The sequence below is a fragment of the Trachurus trachurus genome, assembly GCF_905171665.1.
Source record: "Trachurus trachurus genome assembly, chromosome: 19".
NCBI classification, from domain to species: Eukaryota; Metazoa; Chordata; class Actinopteri; order Carangiformes; family Carangidae; genus Trachurus; species Trachurus trachurus.
Window position 1 is genome coordinate 835,036 of NC_139913.1, and position 27,942 is coordinate 862,977.

The window sequence follows — 27,942 nt, forward strand, 5'->3', positions numbered from 1 at the left end:
AGTGATGATGTCATGAGCTGTTGTTATAGTTATTGATAAGGGAGGGGGAATCAGAAACAGTGTTGTGTGTGTGTGTGTGTGTGTGTGTGTGTGTGTGTGTGTGTGTGTGTGTGTGTGTGTGTGTGTGTGTGTGTGTGTGTGTGTGTGTGTGTGTGTGTGTGTGTGGCTACAGGGTCAAAAATAATGAGAGATTAATTTAATAACAAGACCTTTATAACGACCTCACCCCACTGATGACTCTGTGTGTGTGTTTTCACTCACTACACACTCTCAGTCCTTCATTTATTATCACACACTCACACACACACAGTCATGATGTGTGTGTGTGTGTGTGTGTTGTATTGTTGTGTGTAATCCGTTTTCTGAGCAGAAAAGGGTCAAAACCACAAATTAACTTTCTTCTCATTAATTTAACCAGGATTAGCAGCCAATCACACAATGTGTGTGTGTGTGTGTGTGTGTGTGTGTGTGTGTGTGTGTGTGTGTGTGTGTGTGTGTGTGTGTTTGGGGTTAATGGTGTTGATGTTGAGTTTTAATTGCCTTCCATTATTCACAGAAACTCCTTTAGAGAGAGAGAGAGAGAGAGAGAGAGAGAGAGAGAGATAACCCCCCATCAATGATCAGAAAAACACCGATACCAGATCAATAAGGAGGAGGAAGAGGAGGAGGAGGAGAAAGAGGAGATGAAGAGGAGAGGAAGAAAAGAAGAAGAGGGAGAGAAAGAGGAAAAGAAGAGGAGAGGAAGAAAAGAAGAAGAAGAGGAAGAGAAAGAGGAAAAGAAGAGGAGAAAGAGGAGAGGAAGAAAAGAAGAAGAGGAAGAGAAAGAGGAGAGGAAGAGGAGGAAGAGGAGAAAGAGGAGAGGAAGAAAAGAAGAAGAAGAGGAAGAGAAAGAGGAAAAGAAGAGGAGAAAGAGGAGAGGAAGAGGAGAAATAGAGGATAAGAAGAAGAGGAGAGGAAGAAAAGAAGAGGAGGAGAAGAAGAGGAGAGGGAGAAAAGAAGAAGAGGAGGAGAAGAGGAGAAAGAGGAGAGGAAGAAAAGAAGAAGAGTAGGAGAAAGAGTAGAGGAAGAGGAGAAAGAGGAGAGGAAGGAAAGAGGACGAGGAGGAGAAGAGGAGAGGGAGAAAAGGAGAAGAGGAGGAGAAGAGGAGGAGGAGAAAGGGGAGAGGAAGAGGAGAAATAGAGGAAGAAGAATAGGAGAAATAGGAGAATAAGAGGAGGAGAAGAGGAGAGGAAGAAAAGAAGAAGAAGAGGAGAAGAGGAGGAGGAGAAAGGGGAGAGGAAGAGGAGAAATAGAGGAGAAGAGAAGGAGAGGAGAAAAAGAGGAGAAGAGGAGACTAACAGGACGTCTTGTTTCATTCGTCGTTTGCTTCATTTTTTTTTCTGTTTTTCTTCTTTCATATGTCTGAGACTCATCTCTATTGGATCAACCTGAGAGAGTGTGTGTGTGTGTGTGTGTGTGTGTGTGTGTGTGTGTGTGTGTGTGTGTGTGTGTGTGTGTGTGTGTGTGTGTGTGTGTGTGTGTGTGTGTGTGTACAGGCCGATATTGGAACGGCGGGATGATAATCGCTCACTTGTCACCGTGACAACCGACATGGATCATATTTAGAGCCGAGGAACTCGATTCTACAGATTCAGTTACTGGATTAATAACTGACTCTGTTTGTCTCTAAAGGAACGGGTTTGTGGGTCACAGCCATGTTGTGTGTGTGTGTGTGTGTGTGTGTGTGTGTGTGTGTCTGTGTGTGTGTGTGTGTCTGTGTGTGTGTGTGTGTGTGTGTTTGTGTGTGTGTGTGTGTGTGTTCATTATTCATCCGTCGACATGACAACTAATAATTTATTGAACACACACACGTTGTTTTATTAAAAGCAGACGGTGTTTTAGCTTTAACCACGCGGAGCATCAATTATTCACTGTGTGTGTGTGTCTGTGTGTGTGTGTGTGTGTGTGTGTGAGTGTGTCTGTGTGTGTGTGTGTGTGTGTGTGTGTGTGTGTGTGTGTGTGTGTGTGTGTGTGTGTGTGTGATGGAACGTTATCTTTATGTCGCTACATCCTGTTAGCGTCAGGCTTACAAACCACACACACACACACAGACACACACAGAGCTGCAGCGTGTGTGTGTGTGTGTGTGTGTGTGTGTGTGTGTGTGTGTGTGTGTGTGTGTGTGTGTGTGTGTGTGTGTGTGTGTGTGTGTGACCTCGTTAAGCCTCGTTAGCTCTCAGCCCGTCAGGTTTGTTTGCAGGTTAATTAGTTTGTTTTGTCTCTGTGTGTGTGTGTTTGTGTGTTTGTCTTGTTTCAGTTCAATCAACAAACAAACATGGCCGCCGCCCCTCAGGAGACCGCCGCCTCCTGTTGACATGGTTACGCCCGCCGGTCGGTCGTCACGGCGACAGAGTGAAGAGGGATCGATGACGATCAGACTGAAGTTCACTGGTGTGAGACTGGAGCAGAGAGGAGAGAGGAGGTAGAGTCTACTCACCTGGCCTCAACTTTATTTAACTACGGTTCAGTTGAATAAAGTTTAGAACAAGGGAAGACAGGTGAGGACAGACTTCTACTAAAATGTAGAAACTCAGGCTGTTTTCAAGACCGCATACTACCGTACTGCCTACTACATACTGCGTTAGTACTAGACCGAATCTCCTTGTTGTTTACATTCTACTTCCGGGTAGAAAACCAGCTGTAATGTGAATGAGATCAATAGTAACGAACGAGAGTTTAGCTAGATATCATATTTTTCACGCCCTATCACCGTTTAGACAAATCTGAAATGATTGAAGAAACATTACTATTTCTGTGTGTGTGTTTTGTGTTGCTATGTGTTGTATTTATTCAGTTTGGGGGAATCACAGTGTCTAGAAAGCATCAGTGGCTCAGCTGACAGGGACAGCTAACGGTAGCTAAGCTAACAGCGGTAGCTAAGCTAACGGCGGTAGCTAAGCTGACGGTAGCTAAGCTAACAGCAGCTAAGCTAACGGTAGCTAAGCTAACAGCAGCTAATATAACGGCGGTAGCTAAGCTAACAGCGGTAGCTAAGCTAACGGTAGCTAAGCTAACAGCGGTAGCTAAGCTAACAGCAGGACGTCAGCTGTTAAAACCCTCCCGTTGTGGGACACGACATGAAACTACTCCAGTTAGCTCAGTCATGTTGGAACTCAGATATCCGCTGGAGAAAATATTTTTTCATGGAGCGTTTATTGAGTCACTGAGTTATTAAAGTTAAACAGGTAGCTAACCGTTAGCCCTGCTAATCTATGATAACCATGACTAATTACAAAAATGTGCACACGTAAATAGTAATGTTTGTCCAATCATTGGTTTTATAGACTTTACAAACATCAGATTAGTCTAAACAGTGATATAGTGACATGAAAAATTAGATAAATATAGTGAAACTCTCGTCCGTCACTATTGTTCTCATGCTGGTTTTCTACCAGGAAGTAGTTGTAAACAACAAGGAGATTCGTCCTATACTGCAGACTGAATGTAGGATTCAGTCTGCTACTTCAGCAGACCGACACCGTTCACACCGCAGTAACAGTATAGGCCTACAAGTTTCCCAGAATGCATTTCACAGCAACCGGTAGCTGTAGCTGTAAAACAGGTGAAAAGCTGTTTTATTTCCCGCTCTAGCGCTGTTATTATGTAACTTTATTAAGTTTTTATATGTTTTCATGTGAGAAAGTAACTGTTTAGATCCCAAATCTACGGCCAGTTGATCCAAACGACGGCTGGTTAGAAGTTTGCTCCGATGTTTTTCAGAGAAGTGAAGCTCTGCAGCGACTGGGACATCACAGAGACAGCAGCCGGTCTGCAGAGCTGCTCGGCCGGCCAACCTCCGTCCTCATCCCGGGGGAGAAAACCATCGCTAATTAACTTACCCGCAGGTTTTTAGAGGTTTACCACCGGCTGGTTACATTATTTCTAGGAGATAAATGTTGGTCTCAGTGATGAAATCTAACAGCTGTATCAGTAGCATTAGTTAGTGTGAATGTAAAGTGAAGCTTCCTGTGTGTATTGGACAGAAGAGCAGCGCTGCCTCGGGGCTCTGGAGCCTACGGACACAAACCACCACATTTACATCAAGAAATACATGTTTTACTATCAACACATCAGTCTGCAGTAAGGTTTATTTTACTAAACATGCTTTTATTGTGGAGGGGTGAGGTAACAGATGCTTTTATTGTGGCGGGATAAGGTAACTGATGCTTTTATTGTGGCGGGGTAGCTGATGAAAATCTGAGTGACACGTGGAAACATGTGACCTCTGACCTCGGCGGTCCTCGTTGCGTTGCCATGGCAGCGGCTGCAGATCAATAGCCATTCCATCCAGAGGTGACGGGGTTGATGGGAGAAGCATCACGTGACCAACAGGAAGTCACAGCCGCTGGTCGCCGTGGTAACGTGAGCTTCATCAACAAACAAACTAACACAAAGTTTCTCTGAGCAGAAGTTTGTTGTTGATCCGGTCAGGTGAGTTCTAACGATCCAATCAGATCGCTAACGAGGAAACAGGTGTGTTAACGAGCTGTGCGTGCTGCAGGACACACACACACAGTTGTCTGTCTCTGATTGGACGATCAGACAAGGTGAGACAGGTCACACACACACACACACACACACACACACACACACACACACACACACACACACACACACACAGAGAGGAGCAGTGTGTCGATGTGCAGCGATCGACACGAGGCCGATCAATAGGTCGTCTATCGATCAGCGGTAATGGAGATCATCAGTCTGAGAGAACGAGCTGCAGCTACACACACACACACACACACACACACACACACACACACACACACACACACACACACACACACACACACACACACACACACAGGGTAAATGAATGTATATACTTTTATTTTTTATTTTATTTGTATATTTCATTCTGTTGAGTCGTGTTTATGTTTCATTGAGTCTTGAAGATTTGACAAAATAGTTCTAGAACATTCATGAGGATAGAGAGAATATGAATGAGACAGAAAGAGAGGGAGAGAGAAAAATAGGGAAAGAAAAGAGAGGGAAAGAGAGAAAGAGAGGGAAAGAGAGGGAGAGAGAAAAGGAGGGAAAAAGAGGGAAAGAAAAGAGAGGGAGAGAGAAAAGAGAGGGAAAGAGAAAAAGGAGGGAAAGAGAAAAAGGGGGGAAAGAGAAAAGAGAGGGAAAGAGAAAAAGGAGGGAAAGAGGGAAAGAAAAGAGAGGGAAAGAGAAAAGAGAGAGAAAAAGGAGGGAAAGAGAAAAAGGAGGGAAAGAGAGGGAAAGAGAAAAGAGAGGGAGAGAGAAAAAGGAGGGAAAGAGAGGGAAAGAAAAAAGAGAGGGAAAGAGAAAAAGGAGGGAAAGAGAAAAAGGAGGGAAAGAGAGGGAAAGAAAAGAGAGGGAAAGAGAAAAGAGAGAGAAAAAGGAGGGAAAGAGAGGGAAAGAGAAAAAGGAGGGAAAGAGAGGGAAAGAGAAAACAGAGGGAGAGAGAAAAAGGAGGGAAAGAGAGGGAAAGAGAAAAGAGAGGGAAAGAGAAAAAGGAGGGAAAGAGAGGGAGAGCGAGAGAGAGGAACGAGTGGAAAAGGAAAAGGAGTGTTGATGGAGGAGGGGAGCTGCTGCTGCCACGGCAACCAGAGCTCCCTGCTCTCACTCAGGTCCTCAGGGAGACCCCGAGCTCCGTCTGTAACTGTAAGTCTTCTTAAAGGGACAGTGCAACATTTTCAGTTTTCTCACATTTCTATTTCCTGTTTGTCTGAGAGGTCAAAGGTCAGCGGTCGCTCAGTGGGACGACTCGCCGTAACCACGGCAGCGGAAGATCAAAACACCTGAAGATGAAAGGAAGGAGGAGGAGGAGGAAGCGGAGGAGAGGGGGGACTCTGAAGTTGTGGTCCATATCACTGCTCGATTTGTGACAGCTACATACGGCAACTCCACTTGGACAAACTTAGGACCAATTCCAATTCTAGTTTTCACCCCTAGCCCTTAACCCTTGCCCTTGAAACAGAGCTACAATTCCTAGAGGTTGAAAGTCAACCCCTATGAATTGGGACACCACTTCAACAGTCACATACGTCATCAGTCGTCTCTGCTGGCTTTCACATAAAGCAGACGTGACGAGCTTTTGCCACAAATCCTGTATTCAAAACCACGTTAACTTAATAAAATAAAATAAAATTTAATGAAGACTGATCGGTTCATTGTAAAACATTTATTTATGATGTAAATGTGGTGATTTCTGTATGTAGGCTACAGATCCCCCAGGCAGCTGCTTCTGTGTCCAAAACACATGAAGCTTCACTTTTAATTCAAACAAATTAATGCGACAATTGTTAGATTTCATCAATGAGACCAGCATTTATCTCCTAAAAAGAATGTAACTACGCGGCGGTAAACCTTTAAAACCCTGCGGGTAAGTTAATTAGCGATGGTTTTCTCCCCCGGGATGAGGACGGAGGTTGGCCGGCTGACCAGCTCTCTGTGACGAGCCGTTGATCTGCTCCACAGGTGGAGCTTCACTTCTCTGAAAAACATCGGAGCAAACGTCTAAACAGCCTCATGTGGATAAACCGACCTCACATTGGGATCTAAACAGCTACTTGACGTAATAACAGCGCTACAGCCAGAAATAAAACAGCTGCCGGTTGCCGCAAGATGCATTCTGGGAAACTTGCCATAGCCCTCGGTCCGTAGTGTGCCCCTGAAACATCTCAGTTTCGAGGGCGAGATAGCCAGACCACTTCCCCCTAACCCTCGTCTGAACCAGAATTGGGACACCCCTACCACTTCACATGAACGTGCAAAACGAAGGTTTAGGACCAAGGGCTAGGGCTAAGGGGAGAACTGGAATTCACCCTTAGTTGAATTGACTTAGGATCACTGCCCTGTGTGTGTCGCCAGAGACGCTTTATCTTTTTATTTTATTAGTAATGTAACTGAGGGTTGGTTGTGGTGGTTTGGATCTTGATGCTCAGAAAACAGGAACAGAGGAGACTTTTAGTGTTTACTCTGGTCTGTTCTCGCCGGCCTCATCACCATGACAACCACAAACAATCAACACACAACACGGCTGTCTTATGACGGACGTCCGTGGTAGCTACAACATGTCACTTAAAAAAATAAATCATTTTCACAGTACAGTATTTTAAATGTACAGAACTTTAAGCAGACTTCTGCTTGTACGCAAATCGGGCGGTGCCCTAATGAAGTTTGTCCATGTGGAGTTGCCGTAGACAGCGGTCAAAGATGGCGGCCATCGGGCAGCGATGCAAATCGGGTAGTGACAGTCCAGTATCCAGATGTGGACTGAGTAGCGTCATTGTGAGGTCACAGGGTCAGAGGTGTGTGTGTGTGTGTGTGTGTGAGGAGAACACACCTGAGCGGCGGTGGTGTGTGTGTGTGTGTGTGTGTGTGTGTGTGTTATCCGGTCCATCTTAATGACTTCCTGTTTGTGTGTGAGGGACAAAGGTTCGTTAACGTTTCAGTCTGAGAGAAAAACATTCATCATCATCGTTATTAACCAGTTAGATAAGAGACTCAACTCTGTGTTCACTCTCTCTGAATGTTAATATGACACAAAATACACATGTTGGCTGCAGTTCTCAGGCTCTACCCTTACAGAAAAAACACATGGACTTCACTTGCGAAACATTTTGCACATGTGGTTTTGGCCTAATTTTATATTTTACTTTTTTTTTTAATATTTTATTTCAAAGGGATAGTTCACCCCAAATTAAAATTTCCCTCATTATTATCTCCTCCCCCTCATGTGGACTAAGGGCTGGGAGAAGTTTCAGAGTCCTCCGTGGCTTCTCTGAGTTACAGGGGGTCTCGGCGTAGCAGTGCATGTCCATATGACGGTTGCAAATGGATACCAACTGTCTTCGTAACAAAAAGACACACCAAAAAACATCCAAATACCTCCATGCTGCTCGTATGTAATGTCCCTCTGGTATTGAAGCCCCGACATGAGAAATTGTTCAGAAAAAAATTAAATACGTCTATATTTCAAGCTCCCAGCACTGCACTTCCTGGATTTGCACTGCAAAACTCAAAATCTTACCAAGAATATTTGTCTTATTTCTAGTCAAAATGTAATTTCTAATTCCAAAACAAATCTCATTCTACTTAAAATAAGACTCATCACATTTAAAAAGCAGCTTGTTTTTAGACACTTTTTACTTCTTTCAAGTATATTTTTTACTTGAAATAAGTAGAAAAATCTGATAGTGGAGCAAGTTTTTCTTTCTTATTACAAACACAAAAAACTTGCTTTCACTGGCAGATTTTTCTACTTATTTCAAGTGAAAATTAGTTTGAAACAAGTGAAAATGATCTAAAAACAAGTTCATTTTTAGGTGATGAGTCTTATTTTAAGTGGAAAGAGATTAGTTTTGACTAGAAATGAGACATTTTGACAAGAAATAAGACGAGAGTTTTTGCAGTGTGGATGGAGCTTCCGCTACAAACAAGCTTAAAATATAGACTTAATTAATTACCCACGTGTGCATTCCCATGTGAATCCATTTTCCACATGTGGTAACATGTTTCCACATGTACACCACATGTGGAAAATGCGTTCAAATGGGAATGTACATGTGAATCACATATTTTTTGGCCAAAACCACATGTTTCCCACGTGCAAAATTTCTCACATGTGAAGTTCATGTGTTTTTTCTGTAAGGGTGGGACGATGTCAGTGTGTTGTGGTGTTGTTGTGTTGTGATGTGGGACAAAGAGACGTGAGACGGAGTCGGAGACGTGACTTTATTCACTGTGAAGATTCGTTACAGTCAAACATCGTTAAAACAATAAAGGCAGAACGAGTGCAGCTGATTGGACCGTCAGCTTTGATTGACAGCTCTATAAATGTGTGTTTTCACTTTTCTTTTGATACAAAACAAGTTTGTTTCACCACGGACACACAACGTCTAACATGACGACATTTATACAAAGATATAAATACAGTATTTATAATCTGTATCATACAAAAGTTTCCTCGGTGACGGTGAAGTACTCGGCTAACCACAAAACCCACACACAAAACAGGGGGCGGGGCTTAAGTGCTCGGGGCGGGGCTTGGGAGTTGTGGGAGGGGTTATGGTTAAAAAGACAACTCTGAACAAGAAGACGGACAGTTACAGTAGCCTATCAGGATGCAGGATTCATTTTTTTTTACAGTGCGAGCATAAAAAAGAGAACACAGACAGGTGGGGGCGGGGCTAAGGGAGGAAAGGGGCGGGGCAAAGGGTGGGAAAGGGGCGGGGCCAGGAGGCGTCACTCTTTTCTTTTAGCCTTTTAATCCCTTCGCTCCTCCATCATCATCATCATCATCATCATCATCATCATCATCAACACAAGGTCGGTTAAAACAATTAAAGTGATAGTTCACTCAAAATTTGAAATTTCCCTCATTATCTTTATTTTTTAGTGCATTCTGTCTTTTTTTTTTTTTTTTTAAATATTATGGTTATTATGTCCTATTTCAATTAATCTTAATATTGTATCTGTTCCCACTTTACCTGCCCAGGGACGACAGGCGGAAATTAGCAGTTGTTGCTATAACCTGGCTCAAAGCATCTCTTCTTGTTACAAGATTAATGTTTTTTGTGCATTGTCCCTGTTTTAAATAAATAAATTTCCCTCATTATTATCTCCTCCCCCTCATGTGGACTAAGGGCTGGGAGAAGTTTCAGAGTCCTCCGTGGCTTCTCTGAGTTACAGGGGGTCTCGGAGTAGCAGTGCATGTCCATATGACGGTTGAGAACGGAGCTCACTTTTCTTCATAACAAAAAGACACACTAAAAAACATCCAAATACCTCCATGCTGCTCGTATGTAATGTCCCTCTTGTATTGAAGCCCCAACATGAGAATTTGTTCCGCCGGTCAGTGCAAATCTCGCAGGAAGAGCAGTGAACTGAGACACTGGGAGCTTCCGCTACAAACAAGCTTTTAATATAGACTTATTTAATTTTTTTCGGAACAATTTCTCATGTTGGGGCTTCAATACCAGAGGGACATTACATATGAGCAGCATGGAGGTATCTGGATGTTTTTTGGTGTGTCTTTTTGGACAAAGAAAAGTGGTATCCATTCACAACCATTATATGGACAAATACTGCTGCTCTTCGGAGGACTGAGGAAATTTGAATTTTGGGTGAACTATCCCTTTAAAGGCCCCACATTAAAACCCAATGCTGGACTCCGATTGGCCGACAGCAGACAGCAGAGGTAAGTGATGTCACAGCGAGGAGAGCCAATAAGGTGAGCGGTCGATGCTGCATTCAGGTCGTCATGGTGAGAGTGGGGGGATTCGAACGCTGAGCAGTGACGTCATGACGCCTCGGGTGGTGGGCGTGGCCTCGGTGGATGAGGTCACAGCTCACAACCAGGAAGTAGAAGATGAACAATATTTACAAAGTGGGGAAAAAACTGCTGCAAAGCATGATGGGAAGTCCTGCTCCGTGTGAAGGGCTCCGAGGTATTTATCACCTGACAGGAAGACAACTGTACCCACGCCTCAACACAGTGGTAACCACGGCAACCAAAAAAAAAATCAACAACATTTTTTTTTTTTGTGAATGTAAATTTGTAACATTTTTCCGTAATGGGGCCTTTAGTAAAGGGATAGTTCAACATTAAGTCAAATTGGCCCATTGCCCATAATAATCCCTATAGTCATAGCAGTAGGTTTGTTACCTTTAATTGTCGGTGCAAGCTGTTTTTAGAACGGCGGAGCAGAGCCGTGAGCTGCTCAGAGCTACGCTACGGAGGCTCATTATGGGATTTCTTCATGGTTTCCCTCATCAAACTCATCAAATACACAATCCAACAACTCCACAACGCTCTGGTGGACAAGTTGTGACCTGCACATTCACCACGCTATGAGATAATAACACAACGTTACCACACAGAGTTGTTTTAGAGGGAAATACAGAGACTGTTGATGAAAAACTGTCCCTGAAGGCAACGTGCATCAGCTGTTTTGCACGAATTTCCCTCTACAACAACTCTGTGTGGTAACGTTGTGTTATTATCTCATAGCGTGGTGAATGTGCAGCTCACAACTTGTCCACCAGAGCGTTGTGGAGTTGTTGGATTGTGTATTTGATGAGTTTGATGAGGGAAACCAAGAAATCCCATAATGAGCCTCCGTAGCGTAGCTCTGAGCAGCTCACGGCTCTGCTCCGCCGTTCTAAAAACAGCTTGCACCGACAATTAAAGGTAACGAACCTACTGCTATGACTATATGGGGTTATGGCAATGGGCCAACTTGACAAAATATAATGAACTATCCCTTTAATGTTCCTCGTCTTTCTGTACCGTACGTGGAGGAAGTGATGTCACATCATGTCACCGGTGTGGTGACATCATCGAGGCCCCGCCCCCAGAACACAGAGTAAACAGCAGAATAATTACAGAGCTGAAAGCACCTGGAGAAACAACAGTCCTGCTCATTGGCTGCTCCACAGACCAGAGGCCCCGCCCACTCAGAGCCACGCTCGCTCCTGAGTGGTCAGCTGCTGCCTGAGGCCCCTCCTCCTCTGAGGTGATTGGTGCTCATGGCTGAAGGGGGGAGGAGGGAGACGAGGGGGGAGGAAGGGCTCTTACATCGGGGGGACGACGAGGCCGGACATGGCTGAAGGAGACAGAGAGACAGAGAGAGAGAGGTGATGAGACTCTGCATCATGAACTCATCTGTAGGATTCTGTTGCTTTAAAGGGACAACGAGGAGTTTCTGTTTGGTTATAAAAGTCTGATATTAATGTGGATGAATCTCCGTTACCACTTGTTAATGGTCCATTTTAGATAAATCTATGGTTTTGTCTCTATGGTTATTTTGTTATTATTAGTGGTGGTGGAAATGCTGGGCGAGCCGACCAGCGTTTCTTTACTTTCGGTTTCGTGGCGAGTCATGAGCAGTGGCGGCCTTAGACATCTGGGGGCCCGTTTCAATATTTCATATGAGGCCCTACCCTGTTAAACATACAATTATTTGCCAGCTATGTGCCCGTGTGTCGCTGATGCTTTAAACCCTGAAAGGACGCAGTAAACGCACTATCCATGCATCCCAGGTACGCACAACACATTAAGTGTTAAAATCACTATCAGGGCAAGAAATCAGGACTTAGCAGAAAAAACGAGGACTGAAGTTGGTTTTCATCAAAAAAAAAAAAAACATGAACAGGAATCTTAACACAATCAAAAACTACAGGCTTTAACAATATTCTGAATTTAAATTGGCAACAAAAGTAATGAGAGCAAAGTGCTCCGCGTTATTTCAGCACCACGACCATGGACAAGGAAAGGACGAGACATGCGGACAGACAGTCTGTCGGTGCTGATCCTGTCGGTGCTGCGGTGCTGGAGCAGCAGACAGACAGCTGTCTCCTCCATTATTACAATCTGTAAATAAGCTGCCAATAATATCACATTTTAGTTGTGCTCGCGCTGTGTTTTATTTCTCTGTTAAGTTAGGACGTACTCATAGATCGCCTATTTGGAGGCATTTTAACCCGAGGAAGAAAAAAAAGAGGAGGAAAGTGATTGACAGACATCAATCATCAGGTTACGCAACTGGGCGCACGTCAGGAGGAAAGCAGGAAAAACAAAAGGACATAAGAGAAAAGGAATAATACTGGGAGAAGGAAAGGAGGGTCTATTGATAGTTTGCGGGCCGTTTTCAAAGGTAAGCCTACGTTGTTATTGATATTTCCTGCCGTATTATTAATTAGGAGTGATTACCGTCGCGGTGTGGCACGATACGCGCATCAGTGGTTGTAGAGCGGATCAGGGGTCGAGTGTGTGACCGCACGGTGGACAGAGCTGTTTGTGTGTGTGGTGGATGTAGGCCTGTGTGTGCGTGTATGTTAAGGTGAAACTTAGGTGATGAATTATTGTTCTGTCTTTTACTTGGTGGCTGGCAGCTGGGGGCCCCCCTGGAGGCTGGGGCCCGTTTCAATTGAAACGGTTGAAACATAGGTAAGGCCGCCTATGGTCATGAGAATAACGCCGCCGAATCTCCGTTTATGGTGGGAACTACGACGGTATGTGATCGTCTTCCAACCTCTGACTTTAATTCTTGATGAATGAAAACATGAGTCTGTCTTGCACCGGTCAAAGAATTTCACGGTGCGGAGGCTCATAAATGTAGTGTGGAAACACTTCACTTTTACAAAACTCCTCGTTGTCCCTTTAAAGTACCACTATCGCAAACTCTAATTCTTTGTTCAGTTACTAGATGGGGGCCGGTGGTGCAGCGCATCAGATATAAACATCCTCGTTCTCTTACGTTCAGGCTCGTCTCATAACAAAAAGGAATTCTTCATTTGCTCCACAGGCACGACACCGTTGGCTATATAGTATTTTGTGTACAGATAGTTATGGCTCCTCTGGACTTATTTATTGCATATTTTCCAGTTTTTTTAATTGCTATTACTGCTGTATTTGCGATAGTGCTACTTTAAATGCTAAAATACATTGAAACGTTCTTTTTTAAAAGGAACATTGTGTAGGAATTCCTCCATCTAGCGTTGTGGTTGTATATCTCAAGCAACTCAATGGTATTTTTCATGCTGCATTCAGCATACAGGTATGTTGTTTACGCCGTTACGTGCAGTGGCTGTCGTCCGTCTGCCGTCTGCCCAATTTCACCTGAATGCAGCATGAAAAATACGACTGAGTTGCTTTAGATATACAACCACAACGCTAGATGGAGGAATTCCTACACAATGTAGCTTTAAATGATAAAATACATAAAGAAGTTTGTGTGTCCTTTGTGATGTTTTTATCTCAGCTACATGAAGAACTTTGGATGTAAAGTTTGTCCCAGAAGTCGGAACTCTGAGATTGAACTGGGAAAGATCTGAGTTCAGACTTGTCTCGAATGCAGCGTTTGTCAACACTCAAGATGTCACATGATCAGTGTTTATCACAACAGCAGAACACACTGTTGTTGACACACACACACACACACACACACATAGAGGGTGTGATGACATGTTGTTCCTCATTAGTTTCCTTTAACGACAAAATGCATGTAGCAGCACGTAGTTTAATTTACTAGCTCATTACACACACACACACACACACACACACACACACACACACACACACACACACACACACACACACACACACACACACACACACAGTTTAATTAAGTGGAGGCAGGAGTGTGTAAAACGACACTCGACTTGTTCAGACTCTTCACGTCTATAATCATCAATATCATCATTGATCTGATCAGTGGGATTTGACAACTTTATTAAAGGATCGACAGCTGGAGCCTTTACCACCATTAATCACACACACACACACACACACACACACACACATGGGCGCGCACACACACACACACGGGCGCACACACAGAGACAGACACACACACACACACACAGGGTAGGTAACTTGAGTACTGTTAGTATTGCATGGAGAGTGACAGGCCAACGCATGTTTTATTCACTACAACCCACAGATACATCCTCTAAACACACACACACGCACGCACACACGCGAACGCACACACACACACACACACACACACACACACACTGGTGCGGTGGGTGTGTGTGATGTCAGTGTTTCTGACAGAGAGGTTTGTTGAGTGTTAAATATTCATGTTGCTCTCTGCCTTCACTGAGGCAGAAAGGCCACAGAGTGAGTGTGTCTGTGTGTGTGTGCCTCTGTATCTGTGTGTGTGTGTGTGTCTCTGTGTGTGTGTGTGTGCGAGTGTGCGTGTGTGTGTTAGACCTCCACTAGGAAGCAGAGCTGATGAAAAACAGCAGCAGAAACAAAGTGACGATCATTTACAGTTAAACAGCTGCTTTCTGCTGCTTCAATCAGCCACTCTGACAACGCACTTATTATGATAACAACAATACTAAAACTAGTAACAATAATAAATCATGTGTGTGTGTGTGTGTGTGTGTGTACCTTGCAGTCCGTTGTTGTTGGCTGAGCAGTTTGGAGGAGGAGGTGAAGCTGGGGGTCGTACGACGGGAGCGAAGGCGCTCTTCTGTTTGACGGCAGCAGAGAAGGAGAAGACGCCGTGGGACGAGTTACAGTTGGACACGGCCATGGTCGGACTGGACGGGACGACTGCAGCACAGAGAGACCAGAGACCACAGACCAGATCAGAGACCAGGGACCAGATCAGAGACCAGAAACCACAAACCAGATCAGAGACCAGAAACCAGTTCAGAGATCAGAAACCAGTTTAGAAACCAGTTCAGAAACCAGTTCAGAAACTAGAAACCAGTTCAGAAACCAGAAACCAGCTCAGAAACCAGCTCAAAAACCAGAAACCAGTTCAGAAACCAGAAACCAGCTCAGAGACCAGTTCAGAAACCAGCTCAGAAACCAGTTCAGAAACTAGTTCAGAAACCAGTTCAGAAACCAGCTCAAAAACCAGAAACCAGTTCAGAAACCAGTTCAGAAACTAGAAACCAGCTCAGAAACCATAAACCAGCTCAGAAACTAGAAACCAGCTCAGAAACCAGAAACCAGTTCAGAAACCAGAAACCAGCTCAGAAACCAGTTCAGAAACCAGTTCAGAGACCAGAAACCAGTTCAGAAACCAGCTCAGAAACCAGTTCAGAAACCAGTTCAGAGACCAGAAACCAGCTCAGAAACCAGCTCAGAAACTAGAAACCAGCTCAGAAACCAGAAACCAGCTCAGAAACCAGCTCAGAAACCAGTTCAGAAACCAGTTCAGAGACCAGAAACCAGCTCAGAAACCAGTTCAGAAACCAGTTCAGAGACCAGAAACCAGCTCAGAAACCAGCTCAGAAACCAGTTCAGAAACCAGTTCAGTACAGTACCCAGGGGCGAGAACCCAGGGGCGTGTCCAGATATTTCTGATAGGGGTGGCCCAAGTGGGAGCATGAGTGCCCGCGCGCACACATTACGTACCCATGTATGTGCACAAGCAAACACACAGGTTTTGGCCACACCCAGTTCTGTCTGCAAAACTCGTATAAATTATTACTAACACTGCAAGAAAAACTAGACCTACTAGTCAAAATACAGGAGTGGCAACATACAATTGTGATAGAAAACCTCAATATTTCATTCTTGAAAAAAAAGTTACTTGACAAAAGGCAGTACAAAATAACGTATAAAATGACTCTGACTAAGCATATATCATATACCATCATATTTTGGGGTGGCCAATCAGATTTCAGGGAGTGGCCTGTGCCACCCAAGGCCACTCCCTGAACACGCCACTGGTAGAACCTACAGTACTTGCAGTAGTAGTATTTACCTTGATACTTACTGCCGTAGGGAGAGTTGGCAGACGAGCCGTTGAGGAAACCCGGTGACGTGGCCACTCCCAGGTTCGGCATGCCGCTGTTGCCGTAACCGTTCATGCTGTTGCTTACTGTGTTGCCATAGTTACTCTGTTGGGGGGTGGAGCTTGGGACGTATCCCCGCGGCGACACACTGCTGGTGTTACGACTGTAGCCAACTGGAAGAGGACGAGAAAGAGGATTAATGAGACTTATGGGACTTTTAGGACCTGAGGACTTTGAGGACCTGAGGCCTTATAAGGGAACTATGCAAGTCGGCCGCTATTTTGTTGTTTTAGTTTCTTTTTTTCACTTTTTTCATATTTTCACTGTCATAAAAACTACTGCTACTCACCCCCCACCCACAACCATGTGCATTTGTTTTCAGCGAAGCCGGACAGAAGACAATCCATGGAGCGATGTCTACCAGGTGGGTAATGTTTGGTACCGTTAACAAGAGATTACGGATTACGGGCATGTTTGTATCTTAGTGCTGTAAAGCAGTACACCGGGTCAGAGGCACTGATCTTTCAAGCTTGGTTTTTGTCCAAGAGACCCTAGGTAGGAGGCAGAGAGCCTCCATTCTCCCTGTAACAAGTCATTTAACCATCACAACTACCCAGAAGCTGCTTCATTAAGATGCAAATCTGGCATATTTCCTCTTTAAGGACCGGAAGACTTTAAGGACCTTAGGACTTCAAGGACCTGAGGAGTTTGAGGACCTGAAGACCTTAAGGACCCAAGGACCTTTAGGACCTGAGGACTTTAAATACCTAAAGATTTAAAGGACCTGCAGACCATAAGGACCTGAAGACTTAAAGGACCTTAGGACTTACTGTGCGTTCACACCAAAAGCTTCCAAAGCGTCAAAAACGCTCGAGGGTGGGCGTCAGACAAGACAGCTTCCAAAACGGCAAATATTTTCAGCTGCTTTGGTCGCTCGTCACGTGACTGATGTCAAAGTTCGATCGCACTGGTCATTGGGGAACCGAAATACAAAAAAAAGAAAAAAAAAGGCAGCCGAAGGACATCTCTATTCTGACAGGTTGCCGCCGAACCACGTCATAGCTAATTACCCTAAAGTTAACCAGGGCTCAACTTCTCATCTGGTGACGCTTTGGAAGCGCGGCAACACCTGTTGACGCTTTGGTCGCTCAGTGTTGCCGGGCTCTCATTGAAAATGAATTGACTTCCGGCGTTTTGACGCTTTGGAAGCTTTTGGTGTGAACGCACAGTTAAAGGACCTTAGGACTTCAAGGACCTGAAGACTCGTAGACTCTGAGGACTGGAGGACCTAGTCGACTTCACCTGCAGTCCTTCTACCTGAGTGACTTCATGTGAGTCTTACCTTGCGTTGTCTCTGAGACGTTGACAGCCAGCTGTCCGCTGAAGGAGTTAACTCCCATCATGCCATGGGAGGCAGTGTTGCCTAGCGACGGGATCTGGTTGTGGTTCCTGGGAACGCTGTAGAGAGCCTCGGCGATGTCGGCCGCACGCTTCAAGATGATCTCCTGCAGGAAAACGTCACAAACGTCAACAGTGTTACCAGAGGTCACCAGTGCCTCCTCCTCACTGGTTTCATTAGCCATGTTTCCACCGAAATTTCCACGAACCGTTAGTAGCTACCCGCAACTAAGGGGCAGTCCACACGAACGCGGGTATTTTTGAAAAACTTTTTCCGAAAAGTCCGGTTTCAGCAGTCATGTGTGGTCAGGAAAACCGAGGAAAACCGCAATTTCTTGACGACATCGTTCGACGTCACACTGTGCGAGGGTAAACAGTAAGTTGTATCCATGGAGACTTGTGGAGCTTCTAGACGTGACCAGCTGACGGAGTTGCTGTTACTGCTGCTATTTAGCATTTAGCATAGCCATTGTTGTTTTTCCAGTATGAATTTTTCCAGCCTTGTGATTGGCTAAAATGGCCTTCCTGTTAGGAGTGCTATTGCCACCTACTGCTTTGGCATGTGCATGACATTGTTTGAGGTTACAAAAATACCCGTGTTGGTGTGGACTCGGCCTATAAGGTTCCTGTGGCCCGCTGTTGTCTGCGTTTCCACCAAGGCCCAAAGTCCCAGAGAGATTATGCAAATCACTAAATGTAACCTACTAGTCTTAAAATTAGCCGATCAGGAACGGAACGGATCGGTCGGACGGTGGGTCGGTCGGCCTTAATCAACAAATCTGTGGCGGCCGAGTACTCGGATATGGGCTACAGCCCTAATTAATAAAAAAAAAAAATCAAACAAATCCACACTAAAAAAAAACAAAAGAGACTGCTGCAGCTGGAATTGAATATACCGGCGGGTAAAACGCAGAATTGAGTGCTCAACCAATCGGAGGTGTTCGGTGCACAGACCAGGCCCACATAGTTCCTGAACCTACCGACCGGGGGGGGGGGACTTTTCCACCCTGGAACTACATTTTGGTTCCTGTTTCTGTTCATCTTTTACTCTCTAATTCAAATAAAGGTTCAGTAAAATCAACAAAGCCCATGCTGCTGCGCGTCGGCCTGTAGGGGAGTTTCATGTTTCATGTTGAGTCACACACACACAGACATGCAGACAACATGAGAGCTTACACACACACAAACACACATACACACACATTGACACACACGTACACACAGGTTATTATTGTAACTACAGTTGGATTTACATTCGTTTACAACCTCTGTTCTCTGTTCAAGGTTACTCTTTCATTTCACTAGACCTGTGTGTGTGTGTGTGTGTGTGTGTGTGTGTGTGTGTGTGTGTGTGTGTGTGTGTGTGTGTGTGTGTGTGTGTGTGTGTGTGTGTGTGTGTGTGTGTGTGTGTGTGCGTGCGTGCGTGCGTGCGTGCGTGCGTGTGTGTGTGTGTGTGTGTGTTTGGGGCGATTAACTGGCGGGTTGAGAAGCGTGTCGGAGAGGGAGTCAGGAGGATGGAGGAATATAAAGCTCCCCTCCTCCATCAGTGTTTCAGGAGGTTCTGACTCATAAACCTGCAGCAGCTCCGTCCTGCTCGCTGAGCATCATGGGACATTTTTTACCCTTTTTTTTTATTTTTAACAAGAAAATAAAAACACCTTCACGTCTCCACACGGACGTAAAGTCAAAGTTTTTAACTTTGACTCAGATTCGATCTGGTTCAGCTTCTGTCTCAGTCCTCAAGGACCCAGGTGAGAGCTTCCCCTGGTGGCCGGTGGCGGTACTGCTGCTGGTTAACAACAACAAAGTGGATAGGTCGACCTCGGGCCAATGGATACACAGCTGTCATCTAGTTTAGTACTGGAAAAACTGACTCCCATGGCAAGAGGAAAAGCTGAGGACTTTAACAAGATGTGGTTGTCTTTCCTAACCTGAATGTGCAACCTAGAACTGGACCAGATCTGGTGCCACCACCTCCATCTTTCTTTCTTTTTTGTGTCATTGTCGTGTGAGCTGCTGGACTAATTTGAATTTCCCTCCTAGGGATGAATAAAGTATTCTCTATTCTATTCTATTCTATTTATGACCTTAAAACGGCTCAATACTGGTTCCATGGCTGGAGTATTACAGTAGTACTGTGAAGTAGAAATAGAGATGAAGAGAAGGACCCAATTATGGATCGATGTTGTTCTGAATAAATGTTTCTGTGCATATTGATGTTCACTGGAATGAATGCAGGCTGAATATGTAGGCTAATACACATTTTGATATTATGATCAAAACTTTATTTAACTTATTGTGGGAGGATTAGAAGGGTTTCTCTTTCTGTTTGTGTGCGTTATATTTTTGTTGTTGTTATGTGTATGATGTATGTCCATTAACTCCTGTTGACCTTCTGGGTCAAATTGACCCAATCTGTTCCCTTCCTCCATCCTTCCTTCTTTCCTTTCTTTCTCCCTTCCTTCTTTCCACAATCCCTTTTCCCTTCCTTCCTTCCTTCCTCCTTCCTTTTTGACCCAGTTGACCCAGTCTGTTCCCTCCCTCCATCTATCTTTCATTTCTTTTTCCCTTCCTTCTTTCCTCCCATCAGGTGTGCAGAGGTGGTGAAAGTTACCTGGTTGTTATGAGGCATCCCATAGAGCGCCTCCACCAGGTCAGCTGCTCTCTTCAACAGCACCTCCTGCAGAGGAGGAGGAGGAGGAGGAGAGGAGAGGAGGAGAGAGGAGGAGGAGAGAGGAGGAGGAGGAAGAGGAGGAGGAGAGAGGAGGAGGAAGAGGAGGAGGAGGAGGAGAGGAGGAAGGGGAGGAGAAGAGGAGGAGGAGAGAGGAGAAGAGGTTATAACATCTGGTCAGATGTGGAAATACGATGATGAAGGTTCAGCTGTGTGTGTGTGTGTGTGTGTCTCTATGTGTGGTTGTGTGTGTGTGTGTGTGTGTGTTAGAGTGTGTGTGTGGTTGTTGACCTGATGGAGTTGATAGTATTAAACAGTGTTTATTCTAATCAGCTCAGTTACACCTCACAGAGCGCACACACACACACACACACACACACACACACACACACATAGACACACACACACACACACACACACACACACAAACACACACACACTCTGAGCCTCTTCAACACTGAACCACTTCACTTCAATGAGCAGAGTTAAAACGCTGCCAAACAAACAGCTGAGTGTGTGTGTGTGTGTGTGTTAGAGTGTGTGTCTCTATGTGTGTGTGTGTGTGTGTGTGTGTGTTAGTGTGTGTGTGTCTCTCTGTGTGTGTTAGAGTGTGTGTGTGTGTGTGTGTGTGTCTAATCGGGCAGTGACAGAACAATGCTTCATTTAGCCTTTATCTTAATTAAACACACACACTCAGTTAATCTGCTGCTTTTCATTACTAACTTCTTCAGGAGGGTTTCAATTAACCCCTCCTCCTCTTCATCCCCCTCTTCTCCTCCTCTCCTCCTCCTCCTCTTCATCCATCCATCCATCCATCCACCAACACCACACTCACTCCTCCTCTCCTCCTCCTCATCCCTCCATCTCTCCCTCTTCTCTCTCTCTCCTATACAGTTTTAACATTTCTCCTCTTTGTGTTTTTATTCCTTCTTTTTTTAAATCCTTTTTGTTCTCTTCCTATCTGTTGTTTTTTTCTACTCCTTTCCTTCCACACCTCCTTTCCTTCCACTCCTCCTTTCCTTCCACACCTCCTTTCCTTCCACTCCTCCCCTTTCCTTTCATTTCTCTTATCTAATTTATTTTCTCTCATCTCCTCCTTTCCTTCTACTCCTCCCCCTCTCCTCCTCCTCCTCCTCCTCCTCCTCCTCCTCTCCTTTCCTTTCCTTTCCTTTCATTTCTCTTATCTCCTCCTTTCCTTCCACACCTCCTTACCTCCTTACCTCCTTTCCTTTCCTTCCACACTCCTCCTTTCCTTCCACACCTCCTTACCTCCTTCCCTTTCCTTTCCTTTCTTTTATCTAATTTCTTTTCTCTCATCTCCTCCTTTCCTTCCACTCCTCCTTTCCTTTCCTTTATTTTATCTAATGTCTTTTCTTCTACTCCTCCTCCTTTCCTTCCACTCCTCCTCTCCTTCCCTCTCCTTTCTTTTATCTCATTTCTTTTCTTTCATCTCCTCCTCGCCACCTGACAAACATCATTTCTCTGATCTCAAATAAATGTTATGAACTGTGATTTACGACCTTTAACACACTGTCGAGTTATCACTGATACTCACACACACACACACACACACACACACACACACACACACACACACACACACACACACACACTCGCGCGCTGAGGGGAAGTCATTTCTGTGAAGTAGCTTTCAGCCGCCGATCGTCTTTAATCTGCTCGTTTATGCAGAGCGACGTTCGAGTGTGTCGGCGTGTGTGAGGGGATTTATTCACACGCACACACACATGCACACACACACACACACACACACACACACACACACACACACACACACACACACACACACACACTCTCTGTTTATAGTGACAAATGAAAGCCTTATTATTACAAGTGTTTCACTGTTTCCCAGTGAGATGACAAGCACCTCTCTCCCACACACACACACACACACACATTAACAAGGTTACCACGGCGATACAGCTGGAGGTTGGGATGTCATCACTGAGGAGGAAACCAATTATTCTTTTTAACGCACACACACAGACACACACACACACACACACTCTCTAAGCCTCGGCAGCAGGAAATGAACCTTAATAGCTGCGACATGAAGAATAATTATAATAAATGAGAAAAGTCTAAATAAATAACAGAATAATAGAGTCAGGAGGTGTGTGTGTGTGTGTGTGTGTGTGTGTGTGTGTGTGTGTGTGTGTGTGTGTGTGTGTGTGTGTCTGTGTGTGTGTGTGTGCCAGTCTAACACTCAGATACACAACAGATCACTGTAACCGTGTCACATGATGTCATCGCCGCCGCTGCAGGGGGGCGGGGCCTAACTGTCAGATGATCTTATCACTGCAAAAACTCAAAGTCTTTCCAAGAATATTTGTCTTATTTCTTGTCAAAATGTCTCATTTCTAGTCTAAACTAATCTCTTTCCACTTAAAATAAGACTCATCACCTAAAAATGAACTTGTTTTTAGATCATTTTCACTTGTTTCAAACTAATTTTCACTTGAAATAAGTAGAAAAATCTGCCAGTGAAAGCAGGTTTTTTGTGCTTGTAATAAGGAAGAAAAACTTGCTCCACTGTCAGATTTTTCTACTTATTTCAAGTGAAAATCAGCTTGAAAGAAGTAAAAAGTGTCTAAAAACAAGCTGCTTTTTACGTGATGAGTCTTATTTTATGTATAATTAGATTAGTTTTGACTAGAAATAAGACAAATGCTCTTGGTAAGATGTAGAGTTTTTGCAGTGATATTAGTGTGACTCAACAAGATGTGTGTGTTTGTGTGTGTGTCTGTGTGTTTATGTGTGTGTGACCGGACAGAAACAGCAAAAGAAAAACACTTATTTTATAAATCAGATAAGAGGAAGACTGATAATCGTGTGTGTGTGTGTGTGTGTGTGTGTGCCAATCTCCTCTCTTGCCACATGGCTGCACACACTGATTACCTGATTTGACTGTTTCAACCTCTCTGTTTGCCAATGGGCTTTACACACACACACACACACACACACACACACACACACACACACACACACACACACACACACACACACACTCTAACACACACACACACGGACCCAGAAATACACTGGTTTACCTTTTATTTAATCATCCCTCTCTCACACACAAACAGGAACAGTGTGTGTGTGTGTGTGTGTGTGTGTGTGATGATGAATGTCAGGTCAGTCCAGTGACATAGAAACAAGTTGCAGAGTGACTTTGATGTGAATGCAGTGGGTTACTACGACGATGATGACGATGCGTCTGATTGGCCGTTCTGAGTGTCAATCACCGGAACAAACACACAACAACCTCAAGGTCACTGACCCTGGACAAGAAGAAGAGGAGGAGGAGGAAGAGGAGGAGGAGGATGTTTCCAGAGACCGGTTGTGTCCTAAATCACTCCCTCATCCCCTCCTCCCTACTCACTATATAGTGAATTCAATATAGTGACTCACTGGTCAAATAAAAAAACACTTTTGGACACTACTCCGCCGCACAGTTAATGACGTATTACATCGCATAATTAAAGCGCTCCGACCACGATTATAACGGCCGGTGTAGCATAGACCTACGTGTGTATAGGTACCAAAATAAAAAGAGGAGTAAAGAAATATATTAAGCGGTAATATATATATTTAAGCATCAAAGATGTTCAATCAAACCCACATAGTTTGAAACAACGTTCAAAACACACACAGCCAGTGTCACAACTAAGCATAAAGTCCGCTAGCTTAATGCTAACATATAATGTAAAACACCATAGACAGGCTAACAGAAAGTAGCCTCGCTATCCAGAGTCTGTGGTCAGTTTATAACGCTTGTTAGGAAATTTGCTCTGACGTTTGTTGTGGGAGTCTGTGGAAGCCGCGACCGGACAACTCTGGCAGCTGGACACATTTATTGAGGCTGCTGCACTACTGCATTTATTTGGTAGCTACACCGGTCACTACTGCATTTATTTGGTAGCTACACCGGTCACTACTGCATTTATTTGGTAGCTACACCGGTCACTACTGCATTTATTTGGTAGCTACACCGGTCACTACTTCATTTATTTGGTAGCTACACCGGTCACTACTTCATTTATTTGGTAGCTACACCGGTCACTACTGCATTTATTTGGTAGCTACACCGGTCACTACTTCATTTATTTGGTAGCTACACCGGTCGCTACTGCATTTATTTGGTAGCTACACCGGTCGCTACTGCATTTATTTGGTAGCTACACCGGTCACTACTTCATTTATTTGGTAGCTACACCGGTCGCTACTGCATTTATTTGGTAGCTACACCGGTCGCTACTGCATTTATTTGGTAGCTACACCGGTCACTACTTGCATTTATTTGGTAGCTACACCGGTCGCTCTGGGCCGCTGTGGTAACGGCGTCGATCCGTGACCGCAATGCATGATGGGATATCTTGCTCCGGTTAGTGACCATCGGATGTTCACTACATTTGGCGGTGAATTGTGGGATAGATTCAGTCACTATATAGTGAACATTAATAATCACTAAACATTCAGACACCACTACAACAACTGGTCACTAGATAGAGAGGAGGGGGGTTAGGACACAGCCAATGACATCACTTCCTGTCAGCTCCTGTGGTGGAGTCTCTTTGCTGCAGCCGAGCACAAGGCATCGTGGGTAATTGAATAAAACCATTACAGATGAATTATTAAGGAGGTGGTTTCATTATGGAGCTAACAGCATGTCAGCTCACATCACAGCACAGCACACACACCTAACACACACACACACACACACACACACACACACACACACACACACACACACACACACACACACACACACACACACACACACACACACACACGCAGTAGAATCAGCTGATGGTTATCAGAGTGGAAGCAGCCAACCAGAACACAGCCTGATGGAAACAACCAACAATCAGCACTTATTCTGTCTGTTTGGATAAAACTACTGTTTGTCTGTGTGTGTGTGTGTGTGTGTGTGTGTGTGTGTGTGTGTGTGTGTGTGTGTGTGTGTGTGTGTTACCTTGGGCAGCCTCTCGGGGTCTCCGGGGTGACGGGGGATGACCTTCTGTAACCTCTGGAAGCCGTAGTCGATGGTCGGCTCGTTTAACGCTGAGGAAGAGGAGGAGGAGGAAGACCATCAGGTAACCGTCGGCAACAGCCATCTTCATCATCATCATCATCATCATCATCCTCCTCTCCTTCCACATCTCCTTTCCTCCTTTCCTTCCATACTTTGTCTCCTTCCACACCTCCTTTCCTTCCTCTCCTTCCACAACGCCTTTCCTCCTTTCCCTCCACACCTCCTTTCTTCTTTTCCTTCCACTCCTCCTTTCCTCCTTTCCTTCCACACCTCCTTTCCTTCCTCTCCTTCCACACCTCCTTTCCTTCCATACTTTGTCTCCTTCTACACCTCCTTTCCTTCCTCTCCTTCCACACCTCCTTTCCTTCCACACTGTCTCCTTCCACACCTCCTTTCTTCTTCTCCCTCCACAACTCCTTTCCTCCTTTCCTTCCACACCTCCTTTCCTCCTTTCCTTCCATACTTTGTCTCCTTCTACACCTCCTTTCATTCCTCTCCTTCCACAACTCCTTTCCTCCTTTCCTTCCACACTGTCTCCTTCCACACCTCCTTTCCTCCTTTCTTCTTCTCCTTCCACTCCTCCTTTCCTCCTCTCCTTCCACACCTCCTTTCTTCCTCTCCTTCCACACCTCCTTTCCTCCTCTCCTTCCACACCTCATTTCCTCCTCTCCTTCCACAATTCCTTTCCTCCTTTCCTTCCACACCTCATTTCCTCCTCTCCTTCCACAATTCCTTTCCTCCTTTCCTTCCACACCTCATTTCCTCCTCTCCTTCCACAATTCCTTTCCTCCTCTCCTTCCACAACTCCTTTCCTTCCACTCCTCCTTTCCTTCCACGCCTCCTTTCTTCCTCTCCTTCCACACCTCCTTTCCTCCTTTCCTTCCACACCTCATTTCCTCCTCTCCTTCCACAATTCCTTTCCTCCTTTCCCTCCACACCTCCTCTCCTTCCACTCCTCATTTCCTTCCACGCCTCCTTTCTTCCTTTCCTTCCACTCCTCCTTTCCTCCTTTCTTTCCACACCTCCTTTCCTCGTCTCCTTACACACCTCCTTTCCTTCCACACCTTCTTTCCTCCATTCCTTCCACTCCCCCTTTTCTCCTTTCTTTCCACTCCTCCTCTCCTTCATCCTTCATCATCATATCATCATCACCATCACACGTTGACTCCTTGTTTCCTCTTCCTCTCTCCTCTAACATCATTTACACTTTAAACTGTGGGGAGGTGATAAATCAGTGTGTGTGTGTGTGTGTGTTTCAGTGTGTGTCTGTGTGTGTGTGTGTGTCTGTGTGTTTCAGTGTGTGTGTGTGTGTGTAGAGTGTGTGTGTGTGTAGAGAGTGTGTGTGTAGAGAGTGTGGATGAAGTGTATGAATCATAATCCTGTCTTGGTTCAGCTGCGTTTAACAAGCTTTAGACTGACTCTGCTATACATCACAAACAGTGTGTGTGTGTCAGTGTGTGTCAGTGTGTATATGTGTGTGTGTGTGTGTGTGTGTGTGTATCAGTGTGTGTCAGTGTGTGTGTGTGTGTGTTCAGTCCTTGAGGAGTCACAGCCCGGAACCAGCAGCAGTTATAGGAGTGTGTTAGCTCTCCAGATGTCTGTGTTATGTACTGACTCCTCTGTGTGTGTGTGTGTGTGTGTGTGTGTGTATGACCTTGTGTGTGTGTGTGTGTGTGTGTGGTTCAGTGTAGGTGTGTGTGTGTGTGTGTGTGTGTAATCTGTGTGTGTTCTGTGTCAGTGAAGCTCCAGTCGATCGTCGTGTCATTGATCCGCTCCGATCGGTCTGACTCTTAACCCTGATTGGTTAACTGTCTGATCAATAAGGTCTGACTGCGTCGCCGCGGTAACGGGCATCGTTGTTAATACTGGTTGTTAATAAAGATCTGATTGGTTTGTATTGATCTGACATGACAGCAGGTATTGATCTCCCTCCTGTTACATCACCACAGAGTACAAATACTACTGGTCAACATTTACAGCAATCACTTCTATAGAGTGTTTGGTCTGAAACACGGGTCTGTCAGTCACTCTGCTCTGCTCTGAGCCCAGGAGAAAACTTTCCTTGTATCCTACAACCTTTATCCAATGAGGAGAGAGAACGGCATAAAGGGGCAGTCCTCTCTGTGTGTGCAGCCAAGGGATGCGCCTGAATGTGGTGACGTAGGGACGAGGACCAATAGATCCATGACGAGGGCGGGGGCTGCTAACTCCATCTGCTGACAAGACGTTATGGTGCGTTCAAGGCAACTCGTAACTCGTGTTTTTCCGACCTGTGAAGTGGTACCAGTTCGATCTGGTACGAGTTCACGGGTCAGAAGTTACGAGTGGCCGTTATAGTGACTTTCACAGGTAAAACAGGTCGGAGAAACACGAGTGGGTTGCCTGGAACGCTACAAAGTCGTAAGTCGTGACTTGAAGCTGTAATTTACGGTTTCAAAAGCCTGACTGGAACGCAGCATTAGCCAAAACCACCGGATCGCTTACTTCTGCTTTAAGTCAAAGTAGAGTCAGAGTAAATGTCTTATTCTCCACATCAATGAAT

At 44.9% G+C, this 27,942-nt stretch overlaps 1 protein-coding gene across 5 annotated transcripts in view; it reads right to left on the reverse strand.

Moving 5' to 3' along the window:
• Positions 1 to 11,589: 11,589 nt before the first annotated feature.
• Positions 11,590 to 27,942, reverse strand: part of LOC311002854 (transcription factor COE3-like) — a gene marked incomplete at both ends in the record, with an annotated part of 58,788 nt that continues 42,435 nt past the window's right edge. For 2 of the 5 annotated variants that reach the window (XM_083994412.1, XM_083994411.1), the window contains 6 exons: positions 11,590 to 11,621; positions 14,918 to 15,007; positions 16,260 to 16,451; positions 17,621 to 17,783; positions 20,291 to 20,356; positions 25,341 to 25,429. In XM_083994412.1, coding sequence (XP_083850538.1) covers positions 11,590 to 11,621; positions 14,918 to 15,007; positions 16,260 to 16,451; positions 17,621 to 17,783; positions 20,291 to 20,356; positions 25,341 to 25,429 — 632 coding nt within the window. Of the gene's footprint in view, positions 11,622 to 14,917; positions 15,083 to 16,259; positions 16,452 to 17,620; positions 17,784 to 20,290; positions 20,357 to 25,340; positions 25,430 to 27,942 lie in introns of all 5 variants that reach the window. The other 3 variants (XM_083994410.1, XM_083994409.1, XM_083994413.1) reach the window with 2 other exon arrangements.